The sequence below is a fragment of the Osmerus eperlanus genome, chromosome 16 (genome assembly GCF_963692335.1).
Source record: "Osmerus eperlanus chromosome 16, fOsmEpe2.1, whole genome shotgun sequence".
Taxonomy (NCBI): domain Eukaryota; kingdom Metazoa; phylum Chordata; class Actinopteri; order Osmeriformes; family Osmeridae; genus Osmerus; species Osmerus eperlanus.
In genome coordinates, this window is record NC_085033.1 from 3704036 (window position 1) to 3727054 (window position 23019).

The 23019-nt window shown below is 46.3% G+C and overlaps 2 protein-coding genes across 2 annotated transcripts in view; both read right to left on the reverse strand.

Annotated features, from left to right (window-relative positions):
• npc1 (Niemann-Pick disease, type C1) overlaps nucleotides 1–7448 on the reverse strand; it is a 7674-nt gene extending 226 nt beyond the window's left edge. The window contains exons 1-13 of the mRNA XM_062481497.1: nucleotides 7327–7448; nucleotides 5261–5389; nucleotides 4986–5092; nucleotides 4557–4729; nucleotides 4194–4361; nucleotides 3764–4013; nucleotides 3572–3654; nucleotides 3069–3439; nucleotides 2382–2608; nucleotides 1459–1559; nucleotides 1131–1233; nucleotides 818–1012; nucleotides 112–283 (exon numbers count right to left, since the gene is read on the reverse strand). Coding sequence (XP_062337481.1) covers nucleotides 112–283; nucleotides 818–1012; nucleotides 1131–1233; nucleotides 1459–1559; nucleotides 2382–2608; nucleotides 3069–3439; nucleotides 3572–3654; nucleotides 3764–4013; nucleotides 4194–4361; nucleotides 4557–4729; nucleotides 4986–5092; nucleotides 5261–5389; nucleotides 7327–7404 — 2157 coding nt within the window. The 5' untranslated portion in view covers nucleotides 7405–7448. The remainder of the gene's footprint in view (nucleotides 1–111; nucleotides 284–817; nucleotides 1013–1130; nucleotides 1234–1458; nucleotides 1560–2381; nucleotides 2609–3068; nucleotides 3440–3571; nucleotides 3655–3763; nucleotides 4014–4193; nucleotides 4362–4556; nucleotides 4730–4985; nucleotides 5093–5260; nucleotides 5390–7326) is intronic.
• A 755-nt stretch (nucleotides 7449–8203) lies between these two features.
• The window catches only part of egfra (epidermal growth factor receptor a (erythroblastic leukemia viral (v-erb-b) oncogene homolog, avian)), a 29063-nt gene continuing 14247 nt past the window's right edge, over nucleotides 8204–23019 (reverse strand). Inside the window, exons 2-28 of the mRNA XM_062482190.1 lie at nucleotides 21197–21348; nucleotides 20710–20896; nucleotides 20424–20555; nucleotides 20256–20324; nucleotides 20040–20158; nucleotides 19485–19626; nucleotides 18989–19105; nucleotides 18725–18851; nucleotides 18550–18623; nucleotides 18246–18333; nucleotides 17766–17965; nucleotides 17462–17594; nucleotides 16920–17010; nucleotides 16333–16490; nucleotides 16170–16205; nucleotides 15882–16026; nucleotides 15484–15606; nucleotides 14978–15076; nucleotides 13975–14160; nucleotides 13612–13767; nucleotides 13408–13483; nucleotides 12707–12853; nucleotides 11988–12085; nucleotides 11707–11877; nucleotides 10502–10543; nucleotides 10298–10394; nucleotides 8204–9824 (exon numbers count right to left, since the gene is read on the reverse strand). Of these exons, the coding sequence (XP_062338174.1) occupies nucleotides 9481–9824; nucleotides 10298–10394; nucleotides 10502–10543; nucleotides 11707–11877; nucleotides 11988–12085; nucleotides 12707–12853; nucleotides 13408–13483; nucleotides 13612–13767; nucleotides 13975–14160; nucleotides 14978–15076; nucleotides 15484–15606; nucleotides 15882–16026; nucleotides 16170–16205; nucleotides 16333–16490; nucleotides 16920–17010; nucleotides 17462–17594; nucleotides 17766–17965; nucleotides 18246–18333; nucleotides 18550–18623; nucleotides 18725–18851; nucleotides 18989–19105; nucleotides 19485–19626; nucleotides 20040–20158; nucleotides 20256–20324; nucleotides 20424–20555; nucleotides 20710–20896; nucleotides 21197–21348 (3509 nt within the window). The 3' untranslated portion in view covers nucleotides 8204–9480. The remainder of the gene's footprint in view (nucleotides 9825–10297; nucleotides 10395–10501; nucleotides 10544–11706; nucleotides 11878–11987; nucleotides 12086–12706; nucleotides 12854–13407; nucleotides 13484–13611; nucleotides 13768–13974; nucleotides 14161–14977; nucleotides 15077–15483; nucleotides 15607–15881; nucleotides 16027–16169; nucleotides 16206–16332; nucleotides 16491–16919; nucleotides 17011–17461; nucleotides 17595–17765; nucleotides 17966–18245; nucleotides 18334–18549; nucleotides 18624–18724; nucleotides 18852–18988; nucleotides 19106–19484; nucleotides 19627–20039; nucleotides 20159–20255; nucleotides 20325–20423; nucleotides 20556–20709; nucleotides 20897–21196; nucleotides 21349–23019) is intronic.

Genomic DNA, 23019 nt, shown 5'->3' on the forward strand with positions numbered 1-23019 from the left:
GCAACAACATGACTGCACAGCGTCGGCACACGCATGCATATCCATCTGTGTGTGTTTGTGTGTGTGTGTGGCAGGCCTCTGGGTGAAGCCGCGGCCAGCAGGAGAGGGTACCTGGTAGGTCTGCACGATGATGAAGATGTTGTCCACCCCCACAGCCAGCACCAGGAAGGGGATGACCTCGATGACGATGAGGGTGAGGGGCACGCCGGCGTAGCTGAAGATGCCCAGCGAGCACGCCACGGAGCTCAGCACGATCAGGATGCCCGCCACGCCCAGGGAGACCCTTGGAGTCCACCTGGTCAGGACACGCACAACACCACCCGCGGGTTTAACGCGGGAGTCGTTTTGGGGCTTTTCTCCCGAGTGCCGACGTGAATGGCACGTGCGGAGAGCACGGCGCCAGATCAAGAGTCAGACGTTCTTTACTACCCCACATGTTCCTTATTATGCTTAGGGCTACTTCCTCGTTTTCCAACTCCTGGAAGCAATCGAGGAAGTCAGACTAGTTCAGTTTACAACTGAATAGGTGATCGATTGCGATGCTCTAAAGATGGATGTGAAGGGAAGTATTTGCACGGCCAGGGGGAAGCAGGTACCGACCTTGCTTGGTCTATGAAGGACTGTTGTCTAAGTACACACAGCGAGAGCTGTCGCCATCCAACTCATCTGAATAATAGCTCAGCCTCTCATCCTATACAGTCCTATACTGGAGGACCAGGACTAAACTGAGACACAGTCCTGTATCCTAGTGACTGGTTCAGCGAGTGTGTGTGTGTGTGTGTGTGTGTGTGTGTGTGTGTGTGTGTGTGTGTGCAGCCTCACCAGCAGTCTTCTCAGGCTGTGGATGTGTCCCAGGGCCAGGGAGATGTAGACAAACATGATGGCGTAGCTGACCACCACCGTGCTGAGGTCGCTCTCGCTCTCGCGGTTGATCTCGTCCTCGATGCTCCTCTCGGCGTTGAAGGCGAGCGTCAGGTTGGGGTTGTCGTACCTCTTCAGGAAGGAGATGAACCTGGGGGGGCAGGGGGGCACGGTCGGTACGGCAACCCCACGTGGTTTTGGAGATGGCGGCACAGCATGTACAGCGCAGAACGTGCATGATCAGTGTGTGTGGGAGGATGGGTGCTCACTCTTTCTCCCAGGCCAGGGCTTTGCCTATCCGGACAGTGTCGTTGTGGTAGTTGTTGACAGGAAACGTGATCACCAGAGCTGTGGCGTTGTTGTAGTTGGTGGCTACGGCGGACGGAAACAAACGTGCAGTAAGTGCAACGGTCAGGGAATTATGCGGACACAGCTCTGGAGAGTTCCGATGGTTTACTGCAGAACTGCCCACGCAAACATTGGAGCGGCAGGTCTAGTGTTTCAGCATCCCCCCCCCCCCCCCCCCCCCCGCAAAAAAACTAAACCTAAATGTGTTCCCAAATCACTTTACATGACGTGGTTTGGAGGCTAACTAACCGTCATAGCCGCCTAGCGCCAGCCAGGGGAAGATGGGCCCTCCGAAGGTGCCCATGCAGGGGTCGTGGAGGGGGCTGGTGTCGTTCAGGGAGGCTGGAGCGCTGGTGAGGAGACAGGGACAAAAATCAGCAAACTGTCACCACAGTGTCACCGGCAGATATCTCACACACATAAGACATGGTATTTAATGCCTGAGCTTCCTTTTGTAGTTAGAGACAAGACAGACAGACAGACAGAGAGACAGAGGGAGAGACAGAGATGTTACAAGTATGAAAGTATAAGAGATCAATATCTGGAAAAATGTAACCAGTTAATTGAAAACTACACAGAACTTGACATAAATGAGAAATTAAGGATATCTCTGGGCGAAGGGCCTACTGCAAGCCTTGCCGCTAGATATGTATCTAAATGTCACAACCTGAGGGACAGTGAATCAACCTTGTCTGTTAAAACCTTTCTATATCTTACTGTAAGATGCATTTATCTGTTACTTTTCTACAGTCCACAACTTACTATGTTACTGTTATTTTGCCATATTATTACTGTTAGACTTCTTGTAAAATGTTATGATATATATGTTAAAATGTCATGCTAATAAAGCATTCTGAAAAGAACAGAACGAACGAACTAACGAGAGAGAGACGGACAGAGACAGAGACAGAGAGAGAGAGAGAGAGAGAGAGAGAGAGAGAGAGAGAGAGAGAGAGACAGACAGACAGAGATACAGAGAGACAGAGAGACACAGAGAGACAGAGAGAGAAAATTGTGCAATGCTCAGCAGACATTCCCCTATTCTCAACACCTCAAGAAAAGAAAAGAAAAAATGGTTAGAGGAAATGAGAGACTGGTCTGCATATAGCCAGGTAATTTCCTGTCCAGCAGGTGCACTGGAATGCAGCGGTACTTAGCAGAGGCATAGTCACCTGACACAGTAGAGGAAGTGGGTGTGGAAGTCAGCTATGGTCCAGAAGTCATCAGTGATGACGCGGTCCAGCTGCGTGTGACTGTTCTGGAAGTAATTAAGGACACTGAGGATGGTGCAGTTGTTGTTGTAGGGGGCCAGGGGCGCCAGGCAGATGTCCTTGAGCGTGACCTTCTCCTCCCCGTAGGACGCCACCAGGCCTTCAATGGCCAGCTGCAGGTCCAACACCTGACCGGACAGGGGGAGAGTGTCACACAGTCAGCTGGAACTGCAGCAGAAATGTCACAGGGCATCCTGACAGGGCATCCTGACAGGGCATCCTGACAGGGCATCCTGACAGGGCATCCTGACAGGGCATCCTGACAGGGCATCCTGACAGGGCATCCTGACAGGGCATCCTGACAGGGCATCCTGACAGGGCATCCTGACAGGGCATCCTGACAGGGCACCCTGACAGGGCATCCTGACAGGGCATCCTGACAGGGCATCCTGAATCAACACCTCAAATCTTAGCTTCTTAAAGCACCAATATACGCAGGTTTTTTTTTTAATACATTTTGTCACGAAATGCGAAACACGAAACGGAAGCCTTCTGCAGCCTTTCGCAATTTCTCAAGATTACTCAGAACAGAATTTTTTTATAAACTACAAACCTCACCAACCCCTCTGGGGCAGGCGTCTGCCTCACCTGGTGCAGGACATTAATGTCCAGGATGGATTGGAAGGGGACGTCCAAGCCGGTAGGGACGGGCTGGTAGACAACGCTGGCGTTGACGGTGGTGGTGATGATGATCTGCTCCGCCCGGAAGAAAGGCCCGAAGTGGCTGTCGAAGTACTCCTTCTCCTGGCGCGCCTGGCTGCTGGGAGACGACCACAGCTCTACCGGGTCCGTGGTGATGCGCATGTAGGCCAGGCCCCCTGAGCAGGCGGACACTAGGACCAGGCTGCTCAGCACCACCAGGAGGGGCTGCCGCACGCAGAAGGAGCCCCAGCGGGTGAACAGGATGCGCAGGGCGTTCTCAAAGCGCTCGCCCAGCGTCTCGCCGCACGTCGCGTCAACTGGAACAGCGGGAAAAAGTAACATTTAGGGGGTCAGGGACGCTGCCGCGACCAGGTCATGGTACACCAGCACAGGCTCAAGTTTAGAGGTTCAAGGTTCGAAAGGCTTCGTTGCTAAGCGGGGGGGGGTACCTTGGTCGATGCTATCGTTGTTCAGGGAGAGAGGGTCGTTGCTGTCCAATATGGGCCCATACTCTGACATGATTGTCCTTTTCCTGAACCAATGAAAGCCGGATGAGCCATGGTTAGAACAGTGCATTCAAAATCGCAAACGGCTCCCAGTTGAGTCCCAGTCGACGGCGTGAGCCTTCAGCCCTTCCTCACCTGTAGCCCCACGCGCCGACCGCGGCGCCGGCAAAGAGGAGGAGGAAGGCCATGTAGGAGACCCACATGATGACCACCATGGCGTCCATGCCCAGGATGGTCCAGGGCGGGGGGCGGGGGGGAGGGACGGGCGTGGGGCCACAGACGGCGCTGCAGTCCTGGCAGGAGCAGGGACCCGAGCCGTCGTCCAGGACCTGGGCGCAGCCAAACGTGGCGTTGTTCATGGGCGTCATGTTGGACACGGGCACATCTGCAGCGTCAGTGGACATGGGTGATGGTTAACCCTATACTCCCAAAACAAAGCTTTTTGTTGTTGCCGGGTTTTTTTAAAGAAAGTACATACAGATCTTCACCTGAAAGATAGAATGGGATTTGTACTTTTTGCATTCCTATTCACATGGGAGGCGACCATGTTCTAGACTTGTTTTACCTGAGAAGATGGGGTCAATGGAGAAGGGGCTCTGGCCATTGCTGGTGTCAAACATATACTGGATCCAGTTTGTGGGGGTACATTCACTGGCGTCCTTGCCGCACAGCAGTGAAAGAGCCTTCACGTTGCTCGACGGGGCTTGGACGTCCTTACACGCGTTGTACATGGCTGCCAAATTCAAAGACATTTTTAACCTCCGCACATACAACTTCCCCTTAGCACTGACTAAGCCATACTTCTGCCGAATGTCACGCCAAGCCTCTGAATGCAACTTCTCAAATAGAACAAAGGGTGTTAAGAGCCAACAGTGACCCAAAACAGTGCTTGGCGTGTGCCAGTTCCTCTAACTCCGACAGACCTCACCATTAGCAAAGGTCTCTCCGATGTAGTACTCCACTTCCACCACGTTAGACTTGTTGGTTGCGCCTGGGTCAGTGTCGTGGGTGATATTGATGGCCTTGATGAACTCACTCTGGTGGGGGCTGCATGTCAGCTCACAGAACAGGTTCATCAGGTTGTAAAAACAGGCAGGGCAGCTGCACAGAGTTCACACAGAGAGGGCGTAGAAGACACCATGACATTGCAACGGTCAACCATTAAACCAAAAACAACCGTAAAACACATTTGCATTCGCTAGTGGGCTGTTTAGACTATGCCAATTCTGTCAAACGTATTCTTAAGATTGTACAATTATAAAAAATGTAAACACCCGGCCAGAGACTTGAAAACAATTGATTACAACAAGGAGACAGGCTGAGGTCGGCGCCGACACATGAAGGCATGATTTCCTACCGAGACAGAAACTGAAGGGGCAGCTGGAGACTTCCTTTGAGTGTGCGGAGTTGTTGGCCATCACAGCACAGACTCAGGTTCCCATACTTATACCCCGGACACAGCTCCTACACACCCACAAACAGGACAACCACACTTAGATCTGTCTTGACTTCATGGTGAAAGGGGGAAGACGATATCGCAAAGCAAACAAATATGATCACACTTCAAGAAAAAAGGCCCCCACTACACATGAGATGTCAGATGTATGCCCTCCTGGTTGTGGGTAAGCTTACATCGAGCAGTTCCTCCTCCTCCTGGGGGAGTGGTATAGGCGGGCCAGTGTAGTTGCAGTTGTACTTTTTCCCCTGGACCTTGGCGGACTCTCCACACTCTCCATACCACACACAGTGCTGGGCTTGAACCTAAGTGACACAGCAAAAGCAGCATGACCCCTGGTTGTGAAAGCTACAATCTCTATTTGAGGTCGTTTTTTAAAACGGCGTTGATCCAATCACAAATCATGACAATCAGGTGAAAACTAACATTAGGTTTAATTACATTCAAACACCAAGCTATCAAATCAATAAAATCATAATGACCCTCTTAGCCACCTTAAGGTGTACCCGGGTTTGTGCTTGTTATTAGCCAAGATACTGTAGTCAAAACCAGTGCTACTACTGAGGAAATGTCCAGGAAATATAGGCTACACATTTCACAATGTTTATTCTCAAGTTCCTGGAGACAATCAGAAATTGAAAGACACTCTCATATTATTTTGGTTAGCCTGCTTTAATTGTGTTATCTTCGGGTCATTCTGACCCATCAGTCATTGTGACCCACCGTCGTATTGCGACAACTTTACCGCATACAAAAACAAAGTGAAGCATTTTCTTTTAACCGTCGGGCTGTCTCAGACCCCCCCACATTGCGAAGGTTAAAAGAAAATGCTATTTATTTGTTTTTGTATTGGGTAAAATTGGGTAAACACAACGATGGTTCGTTGTGAACCTTTGGGTCATGTGACCCGAAGGCAGCACAAAGGTTAAAAGGCCAGGTGGTTTTCTGACTACTATTTATTCCACAAAAACGTGATATGAGATATGTCCCATGGGGCCTCATTCGAGTTATATCTAAGAATAAACATTCACTTCCTCTAAAACATGTTCATGATTCATGTCCTCAGTCCAATTTAGACATTTGTACACTTTTTTTTTTCTTCTAAAAGGAGTTTATTGATTCTACAAACTGTTTTATCCTTCTATGCTTGTTCCTGAATTACAGAAGCACTCCGGCTAAAATATCAAACTTTGTGGGAAACTTTAGACTGCCATCTACAAACTGGGGTGTTTGAGAACTTCTATCCACTTAAATGTTCAGTGACAAATAACACGTACGATTATGAAATGGATTATGAATTGGATGCCACCTTGTGGCATCCAAATTCAGTCCTAGTTTGTCACAGTTTAACGCTGCGGTCTATACAAGTGTCCATCCTCCCCCACCCAGCAACATGCTTGATGAGTAAGCTGCTTTGGAGAATCACAAAACATTAAGCTCACTTATGTAATTAGCTAACCTGTGTAAAGAGACGGGCAGGACATTCCACTAGCTACTATACAGTATTCCTCAGTTGTACTCAATTTCCTTTATTACAGTTGCCTGTGTCACGCGAGGAAGCGATTTAAGGAAAAACTGCAACTCTGAACAGATGGAAAAGCTAGAGTCAGTTGGAATAACCATTAACTAGTAGATTAGCCTTTTTAACCAGTCATGTCAGGATGTCTACTGTACAGTATTAAATACTTTTGACATTTGATAAGACCACATGTGGACCACAATGCATTTTCAACTATTACGATCATGTAGTTAACCGTCGACTTATAAATTGGGTAACAATGACGTGACCCTTTCAATGATACTAGTAGCTAGTATCATAGAATCCTACAAGTAGCCTAGTTGATGGTTATAGAGTTGTTTAGCGTTGTCTAACTTGACATGGAGGTTAGAAGGATGATGAGTTGTGCCTCATTTGCTGCCTACGTTAGCTAGCCAGCTAGCCTGATATGCTTAGCTTGCAATCTCACAAAGAGCTCACATCACATGATTAAAACTAAGCATCGTTATATCATGATCTTTTGCCCAGCATTTCATCCACGCTATCTGACTGTAAATTTGACATTTGACATACTCTTCTCTCTTTGTTGCGCATTACGGAGCTAGAACAGAAAGTTCATCAGAACAACACAGTGCTCTGAAGTAAACTTGATAGCAAGCTAACATCTAACTAGTGCTACAGTACTAGCTAGCTAGCAAATGGGTTAGCCAACAATTTATCGTTTCATTAGTGATATTCACTTACCCATTGATATTGCCCCTCTATTATAATTATCAAGAGGAAAAACAAAGAGAAATGTGTTCTCTGTGATAAGGGTCCCATCCCTCTTTTCAAAATACCTACACTGACACTGCAGTGACGTTGCGACACCGAAAACATTTCCTGTTATTGCCTTTCTCTTCTTCACGAAAACAAATTAACTGTCTACTGCCACCTATTGGACATCATCAATTCTAACTTTTAAATTATTTATAAGTTTATTATTAATATGCAAAATAAAGACAAATATGTCTACTAACATATATATTTTTAGCCAACTTTTTATGGGAATAAAATGATTTCTTAGACGTTTGACAGTTTAGGATCTTGACAAACAATAGCTGTTTACATGCGAAAGAATTTTGGAAAGGTTTTTCATTAATTTATTAGCCTTATGAGTACTTATTTTTCATTAGACCCAATATATATAGGGTCTGGCTTTATATTCATCTACAAAATGAATTAATGTCTGATATTATGTACATTACATATGTGGACATGTGTGTCTCAATGCATCTAACCTGTCCCTAAGGATGGAGCTGGTTATATTGATGACTTGCAAGTCCAGCCTTTACTGGACAGATAAATCAACTAGTGTCATGACATGATTTATTTATGTTTGTTTGTCCATCTGTCTTGGAATGCCTTGTTTACATTTTCAAATTAGTTCTCTAACTTCATCTTTCAGAGGGACTTCCAAGTGAAAGCCAACACCAGCCTCTTAACTGGTTATTTTACTGACTTCTATTATTTTCCCATCCATTTGAATGATTATTCATGTATCCTATTGTCCTCAATTCCAAAAAATCGACATTGTATAACTGCATGACCCATTGTAAATATTTAAACACAAGAGACATAGTTCAATAAAAAAAGAACTTTTATTCCTTTTCACCGAGAAATGAAATCATTACAATTCAAGAAGTGCATATTTATGTATAAAGTGGCAGGACTGTTCTAGAGAAGGAATGATAGAATAAGTTCAAAGTGTCCATTTGAATATATATAGTACACAGTATTATCACACACATTTTATGTACCTGTGTCACATCTGCAATGGTACTGTAGGCTCACAAATAGCAACTATGTTCCTTTAAAACTAGGAAAAAGATTCATATTTAAATGTCCTGTCCCTGCAAGAGTACATGACTTCAAAGCACTGAGCTGATCAATAGAAGTTGAGTCAGTACTTAAGACTGTACAAAATGGCAACAAGCATCGAGACCATGTAAATATTAGAGTCTGACATACACACAGAGGTGTCCTAATAGTGATGCTATTTCTCTGGGCCAATGCGTCTCATCTGGGCATCATAATATGGGTTTTGGAACCCTCAGCAGGGCCACGATAGGCTCACTAGGCCATCTCTGTGGATCAGTTCTGTCATTTCTCCAAAGCTCCTGGTTCGCCAAACTAAATGGACCAGCCCAGCCTGCGTTAAACTATGTTGTTTTCTGTAGACACCACTCAAACACATGTAGATGCAATATTCAGGGTCTCAAGTCCCGTAAACTCCAAACATCTACCTGCAATGCAGGAGCAACACACTGCCACCACTGACCAATGTTTTCCAGTCACATATCTCATTTCTACATGTACCATTACTGTGTGGTTGGGTAAGCTGCCACAGTCATTACTTACAACAGAAATTCTGACTTCCATTGCACCATCTTGTCTGGTAGTAGTGTCTCAACTAACATATTCACATCACAGCATTCTGTGCTACATCGTGACTGATTGACCATTTCTGACAGCGGGCAATCTGAAAGTATTGTGCTGTACAGTATATGGTAAGCCTAATTCAAATGTGGTAGTTTCAGTCCTCCAAACACACTCAGTTCCAACCGAGAATTCAACCATTCCCCAAATTTGTCTGTCCATATAGGTTTGATAAAAGGCTTTGAAATGAGAGTTTGACAGTACACGTCTTACAACATTTGAATGAAATTGAAAGCTGCACGGCTCACTAGAGACCTTCAGGCAGGGATAATACAGTATACTGTATAACACAACAGAGCTGCTCACAATACCACAAGCCCCTCCAAACCAACACATTCTGCCCTATCCAAACAATATGGAGAGCATGCCTCTATGACTCTTTCCCACCCCTCTGGGAGTTGTAGTTCCTGGGAGGAGCCATCAGTTTGGGCCCAAGTACTCGGCGTTCTCTGCAGATGGGATGTGACCGTTGGCGTGGGTCTTGAAGGTGGGGGTAAAGTCCTGCTGGTAGTCTGGGTTGTCCATGCTGTTCTGAGGCTGGATTGTCTGAACTTTGTGGACTACAGGGCTGTTAGGGGTGGGGGCCAGGAACACAGGCTGGAGCTCGTTCAGGTACTCTGGCCCATCCGCTCCATTCTTAAAGCAGTTCAGGTATTCTGTCTCTGTGTCGTCTGAGGAGATGGTGGGGAGGAGGCCACGGGGGGGGCCAGGGTGCTGATACACTGGGTTCAGCATATCTGAAACCCCATTTTGGTTCATGTAGTCTGTGGGGGGGAAATATTTTAGTCAGGAGAGAGGGCAAGGTTACCAACAGTTCAGTTAAGCCCTAAACACCAGTTAGGGTCAGGGACGAACACTGTGAGTGATATTTTGTAACCTTATGCTTTTTGTACAATACAGGCTTGTGTTTGTTGGGGGCTGATTGCTATATTGTCTTTAGTTACTTATTTAATCTTATACAGCAGGTACCTTCCTGTACATATTTGCCTAATCCAGTTTCCTTTGGGATAATACAGCAATTTTATCTTAAATGCAGGTAGCCAGCAGACCTACTGTACATAAATGTAGTCCAATATACTGATGACAATGATGCACTACTGTCAATGTCCAGTAGATGGCTCTTTTCTCCACCACGCAAATTAAAGAGTGTGCTCAAGATAAAAAAAAAAAAATGGTACTCTAGACAATCTCACAACACCGTGAGTGGTCATCAGAGGTTGAGGTTCTTAACACTTGCCTGGGGCTGGTTGGAAGGCCTGGTTTAAAAATCTGTCTGTGGGATCAGGAATATAGCGAAGAACCATGCTTCCGTCTCTGACGGGGAACAACCCATGCTACAAAAGATGAGATAATGTTATCCAAGGTACTGTTGTGTTTACGCAGGAGAAACATTGAAGAGAGAGTGTGTTTGTGATTGTTTGTCCAAACATCTCTGACTTACCCCGTTCCTGCTGTGGCACGTTCCAATACTGCTGTTCAGGCTCTGCAACACATGTTCAAAATGTGTCAAGACCAACAACAATCACATCCAATAAGATCTTTGTTGCAGAAAAAACACAGGTGTGTATTATTTAACCTGAATGATAGGTCAGTGTTAAATTGGCTATCATCTTCAGAGACATGCATGGAAGATGGGCCAAAATGGAGAGATTGACAAAACAGCCAAGGCAAAGTAATTATTTTCAACAGACTGAAGAGAAAATCGAACTGTAAATAGGCAACCATCTGTAAAAATCCCCCGGACCATAAAAGGCTGTGTCCTGGCAGTGGTATTACATAAGCAGGTTTCTCCCAAACTGCAGTCTTATTCTGCCCCAAAAAAACATTAACAAGTGCTGCAGTCTGCAAAGGTAATCAAACTTGAAAGGTTTTGGAGCAACCAGGCTTTCAGAGGCAGGCATGGAGCCCAGACAGAACCCTGGCTTCTCGCTTTCTCACAGACAGACAGATAGAGCAGAGGATTTCTCCTTCTCTCCACTGCCATTATTCATAGGACACCTGGGAGGAAGCGGGGGTGAGGTGTGTGTGTGTTGGGGCGGGGGGGTTGTGTGTGTGTGTGTGTGTGTTGGGGCGGGGGCGGGGGCGGGGGGGGGGGGGGGGTCAGTCGTCACGGTGACAGTTAACCAGAAACTGAGGGATGGGGTCAACTTGGTTCAACCAGGTAAAACCCACGTGGAGCAAGATTCAATTCACTCCATTTCCATCACCACCATATGTTTCTTGTGACTGAATTTCACTGCAGTGGCAAAGAAGTCAAGGCATCAGCAGGGCATGCATCAGCATGACCTCAAACCTGCAGGCAACTATCAAGCACAGGGCTGTTGGTTTCCATCCAAGACGTTCCAAAAATGTGAATCAAAAAATGTGAATGGATCCCAGTACCAAATGAGCCAGTAACTTAACTCTCTCATGATATGCACAGCTCCATTAAAAAGGTGATATAGTAGATAAATACAAAACTGGATAGGAGGACATTCCTTTATATGACCCAATGGGAATGTTGTCATTTCCTCCACTTCCTGTCGTAAAAGGTGTTTCAAAAGCATTTCTCCAGTGCAAAAAAAAAAAGTTGTAGGCTGAGTGGGTGACGAGTGGGTCGGGGAACCGTGAGGGGACAGGGGGGAAGCGGGGGAGACGGTGACCCACCGCCGAGTGGAGGAGCTGGGTCCTGGAGGTGCTGGGGCTGCTGAAGAAGCTGTGAAGCTGGGGCACCAGGTACTCGTCTGCATCCACGGCGTCCTCCATGTCCTCGCCGCTGATCAGACTCCGGTAGAAGCGGTTGTCCGTGGGGCTGGGGAGGTGCATCCGGTCGTCCCCCTGGAAACGACGAGCGTCTTTATTACCAGAATAACCTGGGCCGTGCAGTCAAGGACGACGGGAGGACACGCCGCGTGTGTCGATTGGTCCTTCGGCGTGGGCGGGGTTACCTGAATGACGAGGTAGCGTGACGGGTCACGCGCCATCTTGGTGAACTCGGCGATCAGCTCGCGGAAACGTGGCCTGCTGTCCGCATCGATCATCCAACCTGCAGGGAGGGCAAACAAGGAAAATATGATTTACTCTTTTGCTGATTCAGTGACCGACTTGTAGTGATGGACTGTTTCCGCAAGCCGTCAGCCCTCTCCAGTAACTCTGGGCTGGGGTGGTATAGCATCCGCCAAACCCCTGTTCGTCCCCAGAGGTCGTCTTCCGAATTCAAGTTGCACTCCTTGTTTAGTTCATCACCTGTTTTTGAACTCCAATCACCACCTGCATGTAGATCCCCTCTCACCACAGTCACTTTGTGAAGCCTTGTCTTACTGTCGGCCTATACACGGGCCTGTTCACCCTGTCATTGGAGTTACCTGTGCTCTTGTTCTAGTTCCTGATCCTGTTTCCATGTACACCTGTGTACCCCGAGTTAGTTTGTTGGATTAACCTTCTGCTCCCATTGGCTCCTGTCTCTGACCCTTGACCTGCCCATGACCACTCCCCTACAGATTTCCTCCTCTACACCTGTTGACCGTTGCCTGTTTTTGACCACTATTTCGGATGACCCCTTTGTACTCTTGGAACCTGCCTAATTGAAGATCTGTGGACCACTTGATCCTATTCCTAGTCTCACATTACAGGTGGGCAAGATCAACCAAGAATCCATCCAACTTGCATTTGACCATGATCATGTAGACGTCTATGGTGCAGATAGGTGGCTGGGGCAGTCTCTCCCCCTTCTCCAGCACTCCAGCAATCTCACTGGCAGGTATGCCGTCATAGGGCTTGGACCCGAACGTCATCAACTCCCAAACCGTCACACCTGGGTGGAGAAGAAACAGTAATGATATGTATCAGTAATGATAGCACTCTAAATACCAACTGTGTTTTAATTCCAGAGATGCTGGAAGAGATAGAGACACGCAGTGGAAGACTAGTAGAAGGTAGTTTCCACGATATAGTAACATCTACATGACTGAGTTGGCCTGGTCCCCCCAGGAGTGGGAGTTGGCAGGTTCCTCCAGCGCGGGAGACGTTTTTAAGGGATGAGGAGGGGAGGAAGTCTGTCAATGCAGTCAGGAGTTGCTGCTGATGTATTTGCCTTGCTGAGCGGAAGGCATTATCGAGCCCAAGGGAACTGGAGACATGCCCACTGTGTGTGTGTGTGTGTTTTGTGGGTCCCTGTTTGTGCGTGTACTCTGTATTTTAAATCTGTGGCTTCTTTAAGCTCCCCACATGCCAGTCTCAGTGTCCTTATCTAACCTATTGTAAGTATAGTACAGTCTATTATCGGGACAACACTCCAATTCATTTCACATTCGACATTCCACAGTATTTTGTGGAATCCGGAGAACAAATATAGATTTGCTGACTCACCATAGCTCCAAACATCACTCTGGTGTGTGTATGTCCTGTGCAGAATGGACTCAAGTGCCATCCATTTGATTGGTACCTGTAGAGTCAGTTAAAAATCAATGCACAGATGCCTTCACAGATGGCTGCTGTTACACCGCAAATACTAATCTAACACAGCAATAAAGTCTATAAATAACAGTGTAAGCCACAAATTCTTGAGCAGACCTTCCCTCCATCTGCGTGATACTCCTTCTCGTCTGCGTTGAGGAGCTTGGCCAGGCCAAAATCGGTGATCTTGACGTGTTGGGGGGTCTTCACCAGCACGTTCCTGGCAGCCAGGTCCCTGTGGACCAGGTGACGCTCCTCCAGGTAGCTCATCCCCTGGGGGTCAGTGAGAGGCCAAAGGTCAAACGTTTGATGACTTGATTCTCCGACACTATGTTTTGTTCTCACTAGTTACAAAATGATTGTGCTTAGTGAGGCTGTATATGTAAAAGCTCATTATTTTCATACACATTTAAATATCCAAATCTAAAAGTAAAGCTTTTTTTTGAAGCTCTACTTGAGTATACAGCAGATTGGCCTTACCTTGGCAATCTGCACACACCAGTTGAGCAGGTACTGGGAGCCAGTGTTGTCCTTGTTCTCTCTGATGTAGTCCAGCAGACAGCCGAAGGGCATCAGCTGTGTGACCAGCTGCACCGTGGAGGTCAGGCAGATCCCCAGCAGACGACACACATGGGGGTTGTCCACACTGGCCATCACATAGGCCTCCTGCCATACACACACACACACACACACACACAGGGAAAGCGACATCGATTTTGATGTTGCATTTACTTGTACGAGTACAGGTTCATGCATTTGTACTTGGCGAATCAACTTGAACCTACAGTATATGTATGCAGACATGTATGTACAGTTCTGGGTTTGGGGATTATAGTGTTGATTTTATATTAATGTATTTAACTCTCCCTCAAAGGGAATAAATAGTAATTCATTTAATAATTTCATTAAAAATGTTGTTTTGCATTTACTGTATACTTGTACCATCACATTAAAATCCTATACTTTCTGAATATTCTAAATCCTGGACTGTATCGTTATGGACAATGTTTAACTTTCTGTGACTGGTTCCTTGGCTGTTCCTCTGCTAAACTCATTAACGTGGACTAAAACACTGCCCGCTGCCATGCCAAGAACTCTTGAATTTGAGAGTTTGAATCCCATTTCCTACACCCACATGGGTGGGGGCTGCCTTCTAGAAACACAAGCCATTTCCCATTTGAAAAAGGAAATGTCATTATTTCCAAATAAAAGACCATGTGTTGGGAATTAGAAGAAACCTGACACAAATTGACCAGTGTCATGCAATAATCTTGAGTGTTCACAATAAAGCAGTTTGCTTCTTAATCATGTCAGAACACAGTGGTAAAGTATTTCAAAAATCAAGAGTGCATTTGCACAATGGGTAATTGTAAAGTACTCGAAATGTGATCACTTAAAACAGACAATTATATTCATAATCGGATTATCTATTCTAAAAACGGACATACTCAACTCATCAGAACTTTAATGATCAAAAACTCACATCCAGAATGTCCTTGTTGGCTTTTGGTGATGTCCCTTCTCGTAAAACCTTGATGGCAACAGGGATCTTCACATCTTCTCCTTCTGGGACCCACAGGCCCTGAGACACAGAGCTTATTTAACAAACTGATAACAGGAACCCAACACAAAACGTATACTGTACTGATATGCTTTTGGAGGACACACACACAGGCATACGCACACAGATTCACCCTGAATTCTAGAAGTTGTCAATAATAAAAAAGTTTTTGTTTTGTTTCAAGGAATGATCAGGAACCTACTGAGTGCATTGGAATACATGATGTGGTGAGATAAAAATGTGACTTAATTGAATAATTGACAACAGATGTAGATGAGGGATAAGGGAGGGTGTTTGGGAAGGGAAGGGATAAGGGAGGGGTCCATTTCAACTATTTTAACTCTTCACATTGAGTGCTGCTTTAGCTCAATTCATTATACTGGATCTCTCAGTGTAACACTCCTATCTAGACCTAGAACTTCATTTACCTTGAAAACGGTACCAAAGGCACCTGATCCCAACACTTTGATCTTCTTGAACTCAGTCTCCTTCAGGATCCGGAGCAGAGCCTGATTGGGTGCCTCTCCACTCGGGGTCAAAGGTTCAACCAGCTGTGGAGGTTGACAAGTTTCAGTAGAGCTCTGTGGTAGGACTCAGGTCAGGGTCAAGCCACATACAGCACCATGCACAACATTGTTCAACCTATATAGGCTCATGTTCTATAAGATGTCCTTGAGTCTTCTGAATGGCGTCCCCCCCAAATAGAAATGTATATAATAATTATTATTATTATTATTAGTCTCTGCTGAGCCTCAGTACTGGGGCGTCAGAGGGACTCTGGGTACTGACCTCTCTCTGGGGCGTCAGAGGGACTCGGGGTACTGACCTCTCTCTCCTGGAGGAGTCGGCGCGTTGTCCTCTTCCTCTTGATGTGGCGCCTGCGCAGCAGGACGAAGACAGACAGGCCAGCGAGGAGCATCGCTAGGAGCCCGCCCACCACGCCCGCCGCAATCATCGAGAGGCCTGAGGTTCTGGATGGAACCAGTCAGGGAAAATAAATCAATATTCCAGCCAGGAAACAGAGCTTGGGACGTACTCTGTTTAATGCAGCTGCACCTTATTTGCAACTTACAACCTCAGTTAAGAGTACAGTATGTGTTCACTTTTAACTCACCCTGTCTGGCAGCCTGTCAAACCAGGACCGGTACATCTGTAAACAAATATGTTTATCACTTACGCTGAACATCCCCAAATGTGTGATATTGTACAGAGTTTAGAATAGGCAGTGCAGTAGTGGATATTAGTGTATGCCGTGTAGGAGTGTTAGATGTCTTTACCCCTGGGTGCAGTTTTTATGGCACAGCTGGCACACGTTCATTTTGTCTGCGTATTTCCAGACTAGAGTGTCGTCCTCTCCTGGCATGCCTTGCGGGCAGCGGGAAACACAGTTGGGTCCGTCTTGGAAGTTGGCACACAGGGTACAATTTGTTGGACCCTAGGGGAGAGGGGGGGATATGATAAATTGCATTTGACCATATCCAATTGAGTGAGCACTTTGTAATAAACATCCGTAGGCCACCGGGTGAAAGATTCTCCTCAATATCTCACACTTTGATTTCCATAATAATATGTCGAAAGTGACAGTGATTTTCTACAGCCATTTCCCTTTTCAACAACGGCTCACAATTCCTCCTTGTGGCAAATGTCATGCCTGGCCACTTTAAAGAGGCACATCCGGTCGGTAAGGGTATTGATGCAGAGACGTGACTTGTGATACACTGCGCATAAATTACATTGAACTATGCCACCGCTATGAAAACAAGATCACGCAGGCATGACAAAGGGCAACAGTAGCAGAAAACACAGACTGTGGATGGCAGTTCTAAAAAAAACAGAAAGCGTGCTGTTTAAAGGGCAGACGTACAGGTCCAGAGCAGGTCTGGCTTTCATTGAGGGCTACGCACTCGGGGTCACACTCCATGCAGGCTTGGTTAACCACGTACTCCCGACGCTCTCTGCAAAAACAATCACACAGCTTAGCCACACACTGTCCTTTCACTCCCAAGGACATTTCAATCTCAAACGCTTATTTGCAGTCAAATACCTGATTCCCCTCATTACGGGGCAGTAGTTAAATTGTAAGCACAGGGACATACAATGTTTGACCGAGGACTCCTATAGTTAAACAGCGACGAGTAAATGCTCAATTCCAGTTAAGATCATGAATAATTCCCAAACCTCTTTATTGTCATTGTGAAACACTAAAAAAAACAAAATGTCCTACATCTAATATGAATCTCTTACTCAACCGAACTCACATACACAGTGAGTTACAGTCACATACAGTCACATAAACTTCAAATAAAATGTTGTACGGAGGGGAAAGCCTGAAGATCCCACTAGCGTGTGGTTTGACGAGATGGACAGAGGAGAAGTGTCCTTCAGAGGGAAGGAGTTCAGGCTCACCCCTCCAGGACATTGCAGGAGCCCACGCAGGTCCTCTCTCGGCTGTAGTCTCTGCAGGAGAAGCACATGGCCGGCCCAGGACCCCAGCAGCCGTCGTTGGTGCACATCTTGTCACACGAGCTGTTCTGCAGCGCTGGGACACACAAATACATCATCGTTTATGTTCGTTTCCTTCTACGCGAGCGACAGTTTTTTGGGGGCTAAATAAAACAGCGAGATGAGGTCGAGCGGCGAAACGGTCCCTCTTCTGTGATCGTAAGCATAAACGTTTGTTTAGTTAAACCCAGAATCACAGATCGTTTACCACAGGCGTCTCCAATTTGGATGCTCTCCATACGGATGGTTTGCTTGTCGGACTTAAAGAGCCGCTTCCAGTGGCGTTTCCTGGTGTAGCACAGGTTAGGGTTGTCTGAGATGACCACATCTCCATCACTGATCTCCTTCAGAGAGCGTAGGCCCAGGTGGTCAATGTTGACCTTGGTGACAGCCAGGCTGAATGCTCCACTGAGGAACGCCGTGTAGAATGGAGGGCAGAGGACAGAAAGAAAGGCAGAGACGAAGAAGAATTACGCGTACATGTCGTGAAGGACTTTTTCATATTATACTTTGTCCATGTTATGTACACATGACTTGTTCATTAACTCGATAATATGACACCCTTAATGCACACAGAACAGATTTCAATACATGGTGCTGAGCAGAGGCCATATTGACACAATCTGTGTCATTATTGACACAGTGCAACACAGGTGGAGTCAGGCCTAGACTCCAGCAGCGAGCCTACCGCTTGGTTCTTCCTCTGATGATCTCTAGGTTCTCAAAGGGGCTGAGGGAGGTCATGTTCTCTGGCCAAGTCTGAATCAATAAGTATCCTGAAAGAGAATTGGTGAAGATTTTAGAGTGGAATGGGATTGAGGTATAAGACACCAAGGTATACTGTGAGACTTTAAGGTACAATACATTGAGGTATTACACAGATGTGGACAGTCAGATATATACACTGTGATAAAAGCGTGAGCACGTCTGGCTGGGTGAAGGAAGAAGCATGTCTCACAAGCCTGAAGGTGCTTTTGTACAATTGATCTCACCAGTAATTTCTTTCACCGTCTTGAAAACGTCAAGTTTGTAAGGGTCCAATCTTGGTGTGTTGGTGAACTTGTCTCTACAGACAAAGACAATGATAGAGTACCGTCACTCATCTTTGCAAACGCATCAACAAGAAATATTATATTATACGGCAGTGTATGAGTGATTACAACTGACCCGTAAATGGATGTGTGGATAATAGCAATGTCTCCATGGATTTTGGTGCAGTTTTTGAAGGAATCAATGTTGGAGGCATTGACTGACAGCACCTTGTCCAGTGTTCCCACATTGAGTCCATTGCAAACTGTAAATGATCAAGTCCAGAAACAAGACACAGAGTAAGACACCGAAGGGAGTTCTCAATTCCAAAAGTCAGGAAGTGAGTCTTATGCATGTCATTAAACGGCAGCTTCAGTCTGGTGATTGTGAGTTCACCCCTACCTTTGGGGCACAGTCCATCACACTTCCTGCATTTCCTGAGCCCTCTCTCCTCCACTTCGTAGGTTTCATTGTTGCATGTCCTGACACATGCGCCATGGTCCGTCACCACATAGTTATCTGAGGTGTGTCATCCAATCAGGTGGGTTTATGTCACAGTGGAGCACATATGTGCAGTGTGTACACGTTAGAATGTGGAAATGATATGATGAACAGGATGAACCTATCAACTGCGGTATCACTAAAATGGTTTACAGTAAATGTACATTGCACCGACCCCAAAACTGTGTTTATAGAGTTTATATTTGAAAGGTGGAGGTGGAGTTGTTGTATTCAGGCGGCTTGGAATCATTTTCTATCCTCGTTTATGCAGTTCATGATTAAACTCGGAACCAATTGTCTGTGAATGTCTAACATCCGTAACCTATGTCCTAGCACGTGGAAAGCACATATTTCCTGTATGACCCCCCTCCCAGTGCACGGGCTCCTGGGGTCTTACGTGGGCAGCGCTTGACACAGGAGGCCCCAAAGTTGTACTTCCCATCCGGGTTTTGGACCAACATGTGCAGGTTTGGGTCGTAGAGCTGGAGGGGGGGGCAGTGGCCCTTACACGTACCGTCGTCCTGGAAGTCACGGCAAGCCTGACGGACAAACAACAGCCCTTAGGACCAGGCCAGGTCACTGGGACCATAACACAACCCCCACTAATGATAACACTGCATTCCACCCCTAGTCCCTCAGCCCTGGAGCTTCTCAGCTGGAGGAGCAGCCTGGCTCTCTAGCCACCATCCAGGGCCATCGTGACCACACATAGATTCACAGACTCATAAATACATTTGGGGGTTTGTATCACCAGACTGATGCCAAACAATCACAGATTTGCCAGTGAGATTGGCAATGACTCAAGGGAAATATCACAGCTAGAGCTAGGTAGATAAATGAGAAATGATGACAGAGTAGCATTCTGCCTAGATCACAACATCAACAGCGGTCAGTAGGTCAAATGTTTGCACGGCCCCGGTTGTGAACCGAGGACGGTAGGGTTTTCGCTCACCAGACAGTTGGTGGGCCTGGGTCCAGTGCAGCCAGCAGCACAGTGCTCGTTGCAGCAGTCACTGGGTGAAGGGCCCTTGCATCTCTTAGAGCATTGCTCAGCACAGTTCAGTTTAGTCACTGCAATGGGAAACCCAATTAGACGAATACTACGTCTTACTACATCCACGTGTCATAATTCTCTCTGCATGCTGCTGTAAGTCAGTACTGTGCTCACATGTCTGGCAGTTTTCTGGTCCAGGTCCCCAGCATGAACCATTAAAGCAACTTGGATCACATCTTTTACCTGTTTGGAAAAGAGGAGAAAACACGTGTGTTAACACACATCCGCCATGCACATGACGACGTTCATATGTTGTGTTGTTGAGAAACATTCGATTCTTACAGAGTGGGTTGTTGCTCAACAGCGGAAATTCCATTTTAGGTTTGCTGTCGCCGTTCACAATGTCATACCACTGTATCGTGTCAACATTGCACAGTTGGTTACCTGAGAACTTCACTCCTCCTTTTAGTATTTCTGCCCAAAAAAAGAGATGGAAAACACTAGAAAACAGATTGGTCACCTTAGCAAAGCAGGCTTGCTCTTAACATTTAGTGATATAATGTAAAAATAACTTTTTTATTTAAAAAAAAGCACATCCATAAGAGCACAGTGATCTAGCAGGACTGACCTGTCAGGCTGGTCAGAGGAAGCTCATTGGTTCCCAAACCCAGGGTTCTGTTATAGTTGGATAGCACAGACAGTGCATATTTTTCATCGTAGAGAGAATGGCCTCGGATGATGCGCAGGTTCTGCAGAGGAATCCTGGATGCAGTGTTGAGGGCAATCAGAACATAACCACTCACTTCCTGAATAGACTGGGAGCAAAGTAGGAAAACCATGGTCAAGGTCAAGGTGCTGTAAAGCACAGTTAGGTAGAGGTCATCTGCACCTGGAACACCAGTCCTAAACCCATTGAACCGACAGTCGTCTGGCATCCTCTGTACTAAAACATCAACGTTTTAATGAGCCCACAAGTTACTCTGGACAGGCTTGCTGTCGACATAGCACCGGACCACATCCGTAGGTTCAAAAGGGCTGGCTCAATTCTTTCAGCAGCTGTGGCGAGTGCGTTTCAGATCTAGTCCAGTGGTTTCCGTAGCGTGTGTGTTTCTTACGCTGAGAAAGGACAAGTCGTGGTGCTCCTCCATGTAGGTGACCTCCAGGTTCTCCAGGATCACCGTGCAGTTGCTGTAGGTCTTCACCATGTTCAGGTAGTGGTCCTCTTTGGAGCCCAGCAGGTTAAACTTGTTGGTGATGCCCTGGCACACTGTAGGAGAACACAGTGGAGGTGGTGAGAGGAACACAAGTGCATCTTCAACCACTGCCAGGGTGAGAACCCTTTGCATTCCCGATCTATTTCTAAAGTACAAACATGTTTTCCCTCTCGACGTCATTTGAGCGTGAGGAAGATTTGATTTCAGTCGGTCTTTGTATTTGTGTTCTTTCATTGTCATAATTTGGGTCCGGTTCACTTGCAACAAGCAGATCTGGATTTCATCTAGAATGTGAACTCGATCCCCACACTAGTGCGAACACTTGTGGAGCAGCACGATGGATGTATTTATCTTGGCAAAGTGCTGAATCTTTCCAGTGCTATTCAGGCCAGCTTAGACAAACACATACAAACTCTCTGGGCAATGTCATTTCTGAACTATTATTCAGATAGTCCATGTGATTCACTTGGTAATCATCTTGTCCCCTCAGCTTGCTGTCATAGGAAACCATGGCAACAACAGAAGGTGTGATGATCTTTTACGTCACTGAAACTTGCCCTTGAGGTTTCTCGAGATCTACCAAGTGTTTGTGCTTGATGTATTAACACTAGTACTGGCAAAAACAAGAGTTTTTAAGAAAGTGGAACAAACACATCGGATAAAGGTCTGATAACTCCAGCTAATCTTGTGTTACGTAAGTGTTTGGATAAGCGAACAGGCAGTGGGTATTAGTGTAGGTATGCAGACGAGACCAGAGGAAGGGTCATCTGTATTGTCAGCTAAGGAGAAGGTACTCTAGGTATTCTGAAAACACAACATGTTGCAGATCATTCTGTCCCCTCAGCTGCTTCAACAGGTCTTGACTGATGCTGTAGCAAACGATCAGACATCTCCCTGGTCGTGTGCAGTAACACATCAAATACTGCAGACTACATATTCAATAGTAGCCTATGCATTAAAGAGAGAACTACACAACTGTAGATCAAGATTACTGTTCTTTGTGCCTCTAGGTGTCAACGGTGACTTCTCTGGAAAGAATATCAAGCACTTCAGGGCAAACAAGACATTCTCTCCCCTCTGTCAGCTATTGCGGAGGAATTTACTGGAATGCATTTCCCTGACATGTCTGCTCTTGACAGCCAGAGCAACAACACGCTACAAAACACCAGCCACAGCAGGGGACACACCTAACTACACTAATGCTCACACAATACACGTTAGACCCTATTCATTTCCAGAAGTGGCTCACAATGAAATAAGCCAACACAGAGAAAAAAATTCTTCACCACTGAAAGATTGGCCTTTAGGGAGGACAGCTAACCAGTTGATTATTATTTAAGTCAAAAGTATTCCACAGCGTTAGAGAACGCAAAACCATTCTGTAAGAGACACTGCTGCAGTCAGAGCTCATTTCACACCACCACTGTAGATGGATACAGTCAGTGAGTTTAAAAAAAATGAAACAGCTGTCTTCGTCTGAGAAAACCCGTTCTCTTCCTCATTAGCTCGCCCCTGAGGGGGCTCCCCTGATTTGAACCCTACTGTCCAGTAGCCTTCGCGCCTTGGCAACAGAGACAGGGTAGGGGAGCAAGCGGCCCGCCGTGATTAGAGGAGGCATGTGAAATTTAATTAGCGCTCCTTATTACCCAGAGCGCAAACAGTGATCAACAAAACACTGTCACAGCAAATCTGTCTACGTATGGCAAGATTGGATTGGACATACA